This window comes from Plectropomus leopardus, chromosome 23 (assembly GCF_026936395.1).
Source record: "Plectropomus leopardus strain MGB_pleo_1.0 chromosome 23, ASM2693639v1, whole genome shotgun sequence".
NCBI lineage: Eukaryota > Metazoa > Chordata > Actinopteri > Perciformes > Serranidae > Plectropomus > Plectropomus leopardus.
The window spans coordinates 16983668-16996111 of NC_142198.1; the positions used below are offsets into that span (position 1 = coordinate 16983668).

The 12444-nt window shown below is 40.1% G+C and overlaps 1 protein-coding gene across 1 annotated transcript in view; it reads left to right on the forward strand.

Moving 5' to 3' along the window:
- Positions 1-12444, forward strand: part of pacs1b (phosphofurin acidic cluster sorting protein 1b) — a 70573-nt gene that overhangs the window by 52717 nt on the left and 5412 nt on the right. Inside the window, exons 8-23 of the mRNA XM_042512161.2 lie at positions 117-176; positions 1621-1781; positions 3111-3204; positions 5635-5718; positions 6012-6136; positions 6997-7132; positions 7450-7554; positions 7697-7803; positions 9055-9209; positions 10075-10185; positions 10269-10371; positions 10460-10502; positions 10599-10641; positions 10727-10865; positions 11406-11644; positions 11742-11861. Of these exons, the coding sequence (XP_042368095.2) occupies positions 117-176; positions 1621-1781; positions 3111-3204; positions 5635-5718; positions 6012-6136; positions 6997-7132; positions 7450-7554; positions 7697-7803; positions 9055-9209; positions 10075-10185; positions 10269-10371; positions 10460-10502; positions 10599-10641; positions 10727-10865; positions 11406-11644; positions 11742-11861 (1825 nt within the window). The remainder of the gene's footprint in view (positions 1-116; positions 177-1620; positions 1782-3110; positions 3205-5634; positions 5719-6011; positions 6137-6996; positions 7133-7449; positions 7555-7696; positions 7804-9054; positions 9210-10074; positions 10186-10268; positions 10372-10459; positions 10503-10598; positions 10642-10726; positions 10866-11405; positions 11645-11741; positions 11862-12444) is intronic.

Below are 12444 nucleotides of genomic sequence, written 5' to 3' on the forward strand. Positions count from 1 at the left end.
CATTAACCGCTGCTGTTTTGAGTCATCAAGCATGAAAAGCTCCTGTCATCTCTTTCTGCGCCGTTCATCTCTTCCCTGAGAAATATCCATCTCCTGATGTCATCCTCTCTCCGCAGCAACCCAACATCAAGCAGAAGTTTGTGGCCTTGCTGAAGAGGTTTAAAGTCACAGATGAGGTGAGTGCTCCGGCTACTGTCCTCCTGAAATCGCACATGAACTTCATGCACGAGGCTCGGAGTGTGTGTTTGCTTCAGAGGTGTTGCTGCTGACATGTATTTCAGTTTTGGCTTTGAAGACTCAGAGAGGTGCGTGTGGGAGAGATGTGGCAGAACAGCTGAGATGCAGCTGAAACGCTAAACATTGTCGATTAAAATAGAACAGAAATGTGTTTCATGTGTTTGTGCGCTCTGGAGTGAGTCCATCAACATGTGCGTGTTTGATCTCGCGCTGCTCACACTCCTGCATCCGTGTGTGTTTGCATGTGTGTCTCTTGTCTGAACATTGTTGCATTTTTGTGGTTGCTTTTCTAGTGTTTGTCTTTCTTAACCTTAGCTTTTTTCAGCTTGTATATTTGTTGTTGTGGGTTTCTTGAGGATTTTTCATCATCATTCTGTGCGTTTCTTACTGTCATGTATTGTCTTTGTATTTTGCAGTAACATGTTGTTACATTAACAGCAAATACGCTGCAAATACAGAAACAATGTAAATTCAAAAACGAAACATGCTGAAGCTCATAAATGATGCCAAATCAAAAACGTGTGAAAATCCAAAACAAATGCAGGGACGGAAATGCATTGCAGAAATCTACAACAAATGCCAAAAAAAAAAAAGAAGAAAAAGACAAAGTCAAAATGACACAAACACTGAAAACAAATGCAACATAAAAAACACAGCATATTGAGTCAACACAGCAGAAGTTCTTCGGGCTTCTAGGGAAGGGCTACGTAAATCTGTAGCTATAAGTCAGAAATAAAATATTACAGTTAGCTCTTAGTTTAGTCTAAGTTTCAGCCTCTGTTGGGGAAATAAAATCAGTTAGAAATATTCTTAGTTAGAGCGCATTTGCCCTTGTCAACCACCATAAAAACATTCATAAAAACCAACCATATATTGATTTTATGCTATTTCTTACATGTTAATGAGCTTGTGCCTCTACAATTCATCACTTTCTGACACAGGTTTTAAATCTTTAGTGTTTCTACTAATGCGTGTATCGGCCAGTGTTTACATGTACAAATAAGACATTTTAAACCAGTTTTAGGATGGTATATTTTGCCATAACTAGGCTGCTGTCTCTTGGTTAAACATGGACTCTGATTATGAGAATCCAGGCTGAGCTGATGTAAAACATGTCACTGTGGCATGTAAACATCTCACTTAAACTTCGGCATCTTCGAAATCTTGCAGAGCCTCGTGGGTACATTTTAATGTCAGCAGGAAAAACGAGTTAGTATCACTGTTGGGATCAACTTATCTCTCTTCTGCAGGGAGGTTATTGCAGCTCGGGGCTGCAGATTCCTGACATGTTTTATAGCTTCTATAGGTGTAAACAGAACTAATCAAAGCTTTTGCTCTGTGCATGTGTCTGTTGGTCACTTGTCTCCTTTGTGTCTCGTCCAGGTTGGTTTCGGCCTGGAGCATGTGTCCAGGGAGCAGATCCAGGAGGTGGAGGAGGACCTGGACGAGCTCTACGACAGTCTGGAGATGTACAACCCGAGCGACAGCGGGCCGGAGATGGAAGAGACCGACAGCATCCTTAGCACACCCAAACCTAAACTAAGGTAGCAGCAATGTCACTCATCAGAAACAAAATACACCACACACACACACACCTGTCTGGCCACATCTAAGGCTTCACCTGCAAACACTTTGGTGCTGCAGGTTTGACGCTGATAAGATTCACTGCCCTCCTTCGACTTTTTTAGAGCTCCCTCTGTTGGTGAAAACAGCTCATTGAAGTTTATTTGAGGTTTACACAAACCAGAATTGGGTCATTTAACTTTGAATCCATTAAAATGTAAAAGTAAATCAAATTTCAAAATAAAAATAAAATTTTTTAAAGGAAGTTCAAAAATTTTTTAAAGCTTCCTAAAGTAAAATTATAATTCGTCAACCATAAATTCACAGCCAGGGGTACCTCTAAGGCTGAAGCTAATGACTATTTTCATTGTTGATTAATGTGTTGATTATTTTCCCAATTAATCCATTAGTTTTATAGTTTCTGAAATGTCAGAAAATGATTAAAAATGTCCCAAGATGACATCCTCCAATGTCATGTTTTGTCCACAAACAAAATATATTAGTAAAGAAACTAGAATATATTCACACTTTGTTCTTAGGAGGTCAATAACTTATTTCAAACAGTCAGAGTAGCAGAGAAAGTATTTTTATGTGGCTCTGTGAAACTTATTTTGTGTTCTCTCTTGTGACCTCAGCCTCAATTTTGCCTCAAAATATGATGAATTACTCAAAATAGACCTATTTGATGGTGTTATAATGTGGTGTTATAAAAGCTTAAAAGCTAAGGAGCGATATAAATAAATTAAATAGGCTCATAAAATACTGATAAGATGTTTTTCTCCCTGTCATAGTTCTGTTTGGGTTTTATCTCCTTTTGGGTAACAAATGTACAAGTACAGGTTTGTTCTAAAAAAGATAATAGGCCCCTTCTCACGAAAGAGATTTTGATATGTCACAGTCAGAAAAATGAGTGTAAATTAGAGGACTGCATTGGAAGTGGCTCCTGCAACCCAACACAAATCACGCTCATGACTCACTGGAATAAAACGACTGCGTTTAGGTTTCAGAAATCCTGAAAGTGGTGTTCATTTGTGAAGATTATCTTTTGCCACAGATCATGTTTTTAAAATAAATAAATAAAATAAAAAAATTAACATTTAAAAAATTAAAAAACTAAAATTAAAAATAAAATAAAATAAAATAAAATAAAATAATCACAGCTTATTGGGATGCTCAAACATAGCTGAGTCACTGTTAATACCATTAGTAACACCTTTGCTTTTCCTACTATCACTGTCAAAGTGCTGTGAAAAAGGTCTACTACAAAGGGCACAATTTGTTGTCTTATGTATCTGTTTCCATGTGTTCAGGCCTTTCTTTGAGGGAATGTCCCAGTCCAGCTCTCAGACGGAGATCGGCAGCCTGAACAGCAAAGGCAGCTTGGGCCGAGACACTTTCAGCCCGGTGAGTAATTCAGATCCACGAGGAAGCAGCAGCTGCAGCATCAGCAGGAGCTTCACTGATATGAGCTGTGGGGCGTTCATGTGGCGCTCAAGGAAACCTGAACCGTTTGTTTTTTTTTCTCTCCATCTCACCAAGAGCTGTAAATCTTTATTGTCCCTGAAGGGCGTCTGTCTTCAGACAAGACCTCATTTAAACTGTCTGCAAAAGAAGACATGTGTTACAGGTGCAATATCCACCTCTGACTACATATAACTCTCTCTGACACCCAAAGAGGCCTTTAAAAAGTATTGTTAAATTAAGCGATCTGAGAAGGAATAAACGATCACGACCTGTTAACATACAAACTATGATGAGCAGGTACAAATAGATAGAGCTTTATTTTTAGAGATTATTAACTAAAAAGGTGAGTTTAAAGGGGAAAAAGTGGCATTTTTCAACCTTGACCCTATTTTCCCATATTTTTGTGACTTTTTTTGAGTTACAGCTTTTATATAAACAGGCATTTTAATGTGTGAAGAGGCAGGATATTTTAACATCTAACTGGGTGAATTAAAGTTTTATTTCAACCAAACCAGAGTTGGTGATTGTTGGAAGAGCAGAAAGACAAATTAAGACAGTTAATGTGAGTTTTATTTTGTTTCTGTCTACTGTGAGTAGAGTGGGTTTGGTGATAGCGAATTTGGGGCTATTTCTGGTTAAACAAAAATGATCCTATTCTTTAATTTAAATGTCTGTCTTTGTAGGGATCTGTCCATAATGTTGTCAGACACTTAAAATAACAATCTGAGCCCGTCAGTGACAAAAAAACACCTTTAGTGGAAGTGAATCGATGGTGTATAACTGCCCCAAGTGGTTATAATGGACCAATTCAAAAATTGTTGTTCCCATTCATCACTTAAATACAAGAAAAAAAGCATCCAGGTAAAAAAAATCCCAAGGTTTGCCCCTTTAAATGTTCTTTTTTTTGCTGTTTTAGCCTCCAATTAATTTTGTTTTGATCAGATTGCTTTTTATTGCTTTTTCTCTGTGGTTTTATTTTTACATTTTGTTCAAATTATTCAAACACTTTATTCATGATGGCAGTTGTTGCTGTAATATCAGGCCTCACGCTGTGGTTTAGAAATCCTCTCCATTTATTATGAAAGTTGTCAAAATAAATACACAGTAAACTTTATTCACATAGCATGAAGCTAATACTGATTTCACCCAGAGTTTACATGTGGCATAATAATGCAGGACACTAAATAGCACGCAGTAACATAAAATAGTGTAACAATACACCATAAATTGAAGCAGCATAAGCTCCAAAACAACATGCCACTCTGCATTGATGAGGTAAACATCCCGAGTCTAAAGCCAGTGAAGAAAATCGCCCAGCAGGGAGCCAGTTTGCAAATATACAATTTCAGAAACGATTCCTTAATGGAGCAGAAATCCAATAGCTCTTTGACGGTCGCCATCTGCTCAATAAAACGTGTGTTTAATCTCGCCGAGCTGAATGGATTTCACTCGATGTCTCGACTGCATTCAAACAGCTGCAGTTCTTCCTTTCATAGTAACACTGAAATAAGCCTTTTAGTGTTATGATGAGTGTCCGCTGCACACTCACTAAAAAGATGTTCTTTTAATGGAAAAGTCTGCTTTTATTTTAGTAAATAATTTTGATGGCGGGCTACAGACTGTGATGATGTCTCTCAGCCTGTCACTGAAAGCAGCCATGTCCTTAATTAAGCCTTAATAAATCATGAACGAGATATATAAAAATTCGCTCCCCGTACAGTTGTCACGGATGTTGAAATTAGCTATAGAGACCAAAACTGTTTTGTACCAGGTTGTAAACATGTTGCTGTAAAGGTAGGCATTTTGACATGGGGATCTATGGGGATTGACCAATTTTTGGAGCCAGCCTTTAGTGGCCGTTAGATGAACTGCAGTTTTTGAAAATGAAGCGTTAAATTCATTTTTCAGCCCTGGAGGTTGCCTTTTGGTTACTATTCATTCCCATCCTACCGTTAAGTGCTTACCAGTGAAAGTGAAAGTCAAATTCATATTGTTTCGGAAAAAACTTGCGACTTCACGTTTTGCCTCACCATATTTGCATTTTCTCAGGCTGTTTCCGAGATAATTGTAGCTTCCTCTTGGATGATTGCTGCTAATGATCACCTTGTTACTACCTTTGGACAGAGTACCACCTTCACCTGTGTGCTGTTTTTGACACGGGGCTGCACGCTTACAAACACCCTTAACAGCAGATTAAGAAATGAAAATATACAGAGGCAGAACGCAAAGTCTCGGGCAGAAAAATACACCTTTAAGTGGATCATAAGCGATGATTAAGAGAGATTGATTTTGAATGAGTCGTTACACTGTTTGGTTTTTTAGGAAATATCTTAAAGCCTGTAGACTGACTGTCTTACCTCGTCTTCCCAGCAGGGGGAACAGCCTCCTCTAGAGAGGATGAAACTTTCACGCAGCCGCAACCTGGAGGAGGCCCTGTCTGAGACCGACACACTGGTATGACTCTCATAGTGTGTTTGCATGTGTGTGTGTGTGTGTGTGTGTGTGTGTGTGTGTGTGTGTGTGTGAAGGAGAGAGAATTAATGGTGTGTCTTTGTTAATATGACTCCGAGGGGGGATTCGCTGCCATCTGCGCTGTAAGTGAGACAGATTGAGAGAGACGCAGAGAACAGAAGAAAGGGCGAAAGAAAATAAGCGATGAAGTGTCGGAGAAGATGGCTTTAGGATTGCCAGCATCTCCTATTTCTGACACTGACAGTCTGTCATTGTGTGTGTGTGTGTGTGTGTAGGAGCTCACAGATCAGGAGCTGTTTGCTGAGGTGGGCCCCTGCATCATGGTGTCAGTAGCAGAGAAACAACCCCGCACACCTCTAAAGAGCAGCAAAAGCGAAACCCAGGCCATGCCATCGCCAAGGTAATCAATCACCAAATATAACAGAAAAAAATATAAAATTACAGAAAAAATATATAATTTGATTTGATTTTGTTATCCAAGTTTTTATTGAGTTTAATTTCATGCATTGAAAAAAAAATAGTAACCATATCAATAACCCCGTTGTCAGTGTTATGCACTAGAAATGTTTTTGGTTTGTTTGGGTTTTTTTTTAAGAACAGCCCAATTTGATAAAAAAAAAAAAATGCTAATATTATGTTGTGTTTGTGTTAATATGTATTTCAGACACTTGAAGAAAAAAAAACCCAACTTAAACTATCAAACAATAATTCGGCAGGTCTCGCAGTGACTTCTAGGACCTCCTCAGGGTCATGGATCACGACTGATACGACTGACGACTGATACTGTTTTTTAGAGCCGATACTGATAATAAGTAGTTAATGAGACCAATAACCAATATTTAGAACTGATATGCATTTACAATAAAATTGAAAATCCTTCCGCCAATATTAAGAATTTGGAATATAACAAACTCCAACATAAAACTTTGTTTGAATGCCTTTGGCAAATGTAAATCAAAACTGAAACGCTCAACATCATATACAGGAAGTTCCCAGCAAGTTTTTTATAAAGTGAAAATTTAAATAAAAATGAATAAAGTTGTTGTGAAGTAAAAAATCCTCCCATGCTGACACTTTCTTAGCACTTTTTAATGAATTCATTTTATCGGTGATCATTAAAATAAAATGCTGATACAGATAACCAGCAAAATGCCAAATATCGGCCCAGGCTGATAATCTGTCGACCCCTAATTTTGGAGATCCTCAATGTCATTTTTGCTTGTTTTTTAACCTTACCATCCTGCGTTTTCTCCGCGCCAGGTTGGACGGAGGCCACACGCCCAGACAGAAGCGCATCAGCACCCCCATGAAAGAGAGACAGCTGTCCAAACCTTTGAGCGAACGCACCAACAGCTCCGACTCGGAGAGATCCCCAGAGCTGGGACACAGCACGCCGGTAAATCAGCATCCTTTCCAGGATTTCATCAGCTTCATTTCAGCCTTACATACAAACACAAATCATCGTGTTGCAGTATTCCGACAGAGGGATTTACACTTTGTTCTGCGTCCTCCTCGACTCGCTCCCTTTCTGTCTTCTCCCGAAGTAAAGAACACAAATGTGCCCTGATAATCTATGACTCGCCTGGAGCTCAGAAATGAATTATGTATGTGCTGATGAGTCATCTGAAGAGTAAATGTGTTGCTGTAGGGGCGTTTATATACTCATCATGTGTGTGTGTGTGTGTGTGTGTGTGTGTGTGTGTGTGTGTGTAGCTCCTGAGGAAGGCAGTGTACGACCAGCTGAACCAGATTTTGTTGTCGGACTCTGCGCTCCCAGAGAGTCTAATCTTAGTCAACGGCACAGACTGGCAGGGGCAGGTAAGTGTGTGTGTGTGTGTGTGTGTGTGTGTGTGTGTGTGTGTGTGTGTGTGTGTGTGTGTGTGTGAAGAATTTCCCCCCAAAAAACATGTGGTGGGCGTTTTTCATCACATATCTTAAACTTCATGTGTGTTTGTCGCAGTATGTTGCGGAGCAGCTCCAGGTACAGAGACACCCGGTGGTCTGCACGTGTTCGTCGGCTGAAATCCAGGCGGTGCTGTCGGCTGTGCTCACTCGCATCCAGAAATTGTGAGTGTTTTTGTGAAAAGCTGACATTAACACAGCGAGAGTGAGAGAGCATTTCCATTATCAGAGTTAGAGCATGCCTTGGTTTGCAGGATGACTCATCTTCTTCGTCTTTTTTCCCCTTCTGAGCCTTATTTTTTTGTTTTCTGTCCTCTTTTTGACCCTTTTGTCTTCTTCTCCTCCACCCTCCACATCTCTCCCTCCTCCTCGTCTTTGCCCTCATGACTCCACATGTATAACTTACCTTCTCTTTGTGTCAAAACAATACTTTTTGTATCTCACCCCTTTTCTCCTCTTCCTCGACCTGTTTTTGTCTCTCTCCATCCCCTCACCCTCTCCCCTCTCTCTCTTTGTCACAATATTCAGTTTAAGTTGACTTTATTGCAATTTGCTGAAGCACATAAAGGAAAATAGGGGATAAAGAAAAAGAAAGCAATGCTAGTTCAAATACAGTTTTTTTTTACTGTAAGAAGAATGTTACAGGACCATTATATATCTTGTGTTCATCCAATCTGATAATACAAACACATTAATGTCCACATATTTTGGTTTTATACAGAAAAGTGTATTTTTAATGATTTGGTAGTAGTTATGACAAAAAATTTCATGGAAAAGAAATCTGCTCATTTTTCCTGATTAAGGGAATAATCATCTCGTAAATTGTAGATTTTCTGAATTAAAAAAGTATTATCTCACAATTATAAGTAAAGTTTTTATGAAAAAAAACTGCTCAGTTTCTCTGAATTAATGAAATGAGTAAATTTTGGTTTAATGTTTTTAATTAATAAGATTATTATCTTAAAGTTATGTAAAGGTTTTTATTGAAAAAAAAGCTGTTGTGTTTTTCTGAATTAACAAGATTATTTCTCAGAATTCCTCATTTTCATTTAAAAAAATAATGTTTTTTTCTGAATTAATGAGATTATTATCTCAACATTATATGTATATATATATAAGTGTTTTGATGAAAAATGCACGTTTTGTGCTGTTTTTTTTTAAATTTCAATAATCTTACAAATTCTCATTTTTTCGGAAAAAATAGGCATTTTTTTCTAAAATTAATGCATTATGCAAGTTGAATTTGCAGCAGGTCAATTTTCTGTGTGATTTGTTTTCTTGTCTCCACTGTTTACTGTAATCTGTTCTTTTTACAAGGCTCTGATGGATGAGATGGCGCGATGAAAGTCCAGCAGATCCACCTCCAACGCAACACTGATAATACAGCCTTCTCTCTCTCCATCTCTGTCCCTGCAGCTGTAACTGTAACTCGTCCATGCCCAGAGCGGTGAAGGTGGCGGCGGTTGGCAGCCAGAGTTACCTGGGAGCCATCCTGCAGTTCTTCGTCACTCAGCTCGCCAACAAGACGTCCGACTGGCTCAACCACATGCGCTTCCTAGTGGTGCCTCTGGGTGAGAGAGTCTGCTCGTGTTGCCATGGTGATAAAGAAACTCTTGCAGAGTCATGCTGCAGCAGGATTTTATTATTTCGGGGGGAAATGTCTGGGGAGTGACAAACCTCTGTTCTTTGATTTCTGAGACATCCGTTACACACACAGACACTTGTGTGCACACTGACTTAGTTTTAAAAGATATTGTATCTCGTCACTCGTCAGGATCTTGGAAGTTGCACTAATTGGACCAATTGCAGCAGTAAAATCACTAATTCTTATTTTCCGGGAATGTTCACCTTGGGGGGGAATTTCATCCATTTTTGCACAAACGTTCACTTGGATTCAAAAATTAGCTGATTAGATTTTGGTAGTCAAAGGTTAAGCTCAATGTGATCTTATCTGTCTCGTTCTTGTTAACACGATATCTCAAGAACATCTTGAAAATCCATTTATCAGATTTGGCACAAACGTTCATTTCTCAAGGGTGATCTGATTAGATTTTGTTGGTCAAAGGTCAATGTCATTGTGACCTCATCTCGCTCATTCTTACGCAATATCTCAAAAATGCCTTGAGGAAATTTCGTCAAAATAGGCACAAATGTCCACTTAGACTCAACAGTGAACTGATTAGATTTTGGTGGTCATAGGTCAAAGGTCACTGTGACCTTACATCTGTCTCATTCTTGTAAGCGCAATCTCACAAAGATTTTGAGGGAATTTATTCAAATTTGGCACAAACGTCCACTGTGAGTCAAGGATGAACTGTTTAGAATTTGGCCGTCAAAGATCACTGGGACTTCGCTTTTGTCTCAATCTTGTTTATTTTTGTTGCCCAATACTTTCATTTTTCCCTCCCTTCACTTTCACTCTGTTTTCTCCATCAGGCTCCCACCCAGTTGCCAAGCACCTCGGCGCCCTTGACAACCGCTACAGCTCCTCCTTCCTTGATGGCGCATGGAGAGACGTGTTCAGCCGCTCTGAGCCGCCACAGACAGGTACCACCCCGTCATACGGATATATGCATTCAGCCTCTGAGGATGTTGATTGAGTAACGCAAATTTCTCCCTGTCGTCTGCAGATCAACTAGATGTGGCGGCGAGAATCTCCCAGTACATCAGCGGAGCCACAGTCACACACCAGCTGCCCATCGCTGAGGCGATGCTGACCTGCAAACACAGGACGTGAGTGCAGACGCCACACAAACATAAACCACTGCGTTTCATTTTTCTGTTTTCTTAAATATTTTCTGTCCTTTCTCTCACTTTTCAGGCGAGATGAAGACTCTTACCAGAAGTTCATCCCTTTTATAGGGGTAATAATTTACTGCTATTGTAGCTGGTTTCCCAAAAAAAATTTTGATTTATAGGATATCGCTGATCATTTATATATTTTACTTCTTGTTTTCCAGGTAGTGAAGGTCGGTCTTATCGAGTCTGGTCCTTCTCCAACAGGTGAGCGTTTGGAAATAGATTTCACAAACTGATTAAGCTGCCGTCACAGATGTGATAATGTTTTTATTTTTTTGGTTTCAAATAGACGCAGAAGAAGGCGTGGCAGTGAGCTTGGCCGTCCCCTCCACATCTCCGCCCTCCCACGGCTCGCCCACAGGGATGATTAAAGAGGCAGCCACGCCTCCCTCGTCCCCCTCCATGGGCAGCGTCCTGACAGTGCAAGGGTAACACTGACCTCCTTCCCTCTGTCTCCTTTTTTGTCTCTATGAGCTAAGAGCTGTGTATTTTGCTTGTAGCACCAATTTCATCAACCAGTTTAGCTTGAGTGGAAACCAGTTCAACAGTGTGCAGGACTCTTTTGATCCGTCAGTCATGTTTTCACCTGTTCAGGTGACTTGTGCTCTGCCTACTGCTGCAGTCCATCTCTGAAGAGCCAGACAGACTGCAGCTTTGTCTGATCTAATCTTTCCATTTCACTCTCTGCAGAACATATTTGATTTAAGTGTTTAATGTCTTGTAGTTCATCTTCTTCTTTTTTAAACTGATTTGGATTTAAATGAATTGTGACAGATCAGGTGCTGCAGAGGCTGACAGAGGTTGCCTGCTCAGCAGAATTTAGGATTTTATATTTCTTCCTTACATTTGTTAACCTGAGACTGCAGAAAATGCCTCTAACTGCTGCTGAAAGTTGGAACTCTGCTGTTTGCAGTTTAATGTGATTCTCCTGTTAAAAAAAAATGCTCATAAACACTTTGTGTCCGCAGGAGTCCCAGTATGTCCCACGGCGTGGACGCCATCGGCCTGCAGGTCGACTACTGGCTGGCTTCTCTGGCTGAGAAGCGGCGGGAGGGCGAGCGACGTGACACGGGCTGCAAAAACACGCTGAAGAGCGCCTTCCGCTCGCTGCAGGTCAGCAGGCTACCAGGCGGGGGCAGCAGCGACCCGCAGGCGCAGGTCAGCACCATGGCCATGACCGTGGTCACCAAGGAGAAGAACAAGAAAGGTGAGAGGAGGATCAAAACAGGGAATATCACCAAGGTCTAAGCACATGATGACGCCCACAGTGCTTTTACAATTTCTCTCTCTACCTCGCTCTTCAGTTCCCACCATCTTCCTGGGAAAGAAGCCAAAAGAGAAGGATGTCGACTCCAAAAGTCAGGTCATTGAAGGCATCAGCCGCCTCATCTGCTCTGCCAAGCAGCAACAGACCATCCTGAAAGGTAACCTGAAAAATTAGGACTGCTACTGTTTAGGGATGTCACAAGAATCGATACTTTACTTTCTGACCATTTTGGGCGATATACTATACTTTGACTTTTTGGAGGACAAAATATAGTACGACTTCTTTATGATATTTTGACCAACGTACTTCACTATGACATTTTTGTGTTACTTTGGACGACATACTATACTTTTTTTATGATTTTTTGGACGACCACCCCAACTTTCTGAAAATGTGTCTGTACTGGTTTTTCTCCAGTACTATCAGTAGCATAGGTACTGGGTATACAGTTCTTTCAGACCTGACAAGACAAGTTACTTGATGCAGTGCGTGCATGCTTTTCCGAAATGGAAATTTTATCATAGGTCCTTGGAACGTCATGGAAAAGTTTTGAATTTTTTTCCATGAAAATGTGTAGGAACCCTGCATGTGTATAAATGCTAAACAACAACAATGTAGAGAAATGTGTTAATACACTGTGGACTGTATGATAGTTTAAGTTTCTGTGCCCTCAAAATCTTGTGTGAGTCAGATTTGTAGGAGTTAATAATAGTATAATGTTGTTGTTGTTTTCTTGTTTT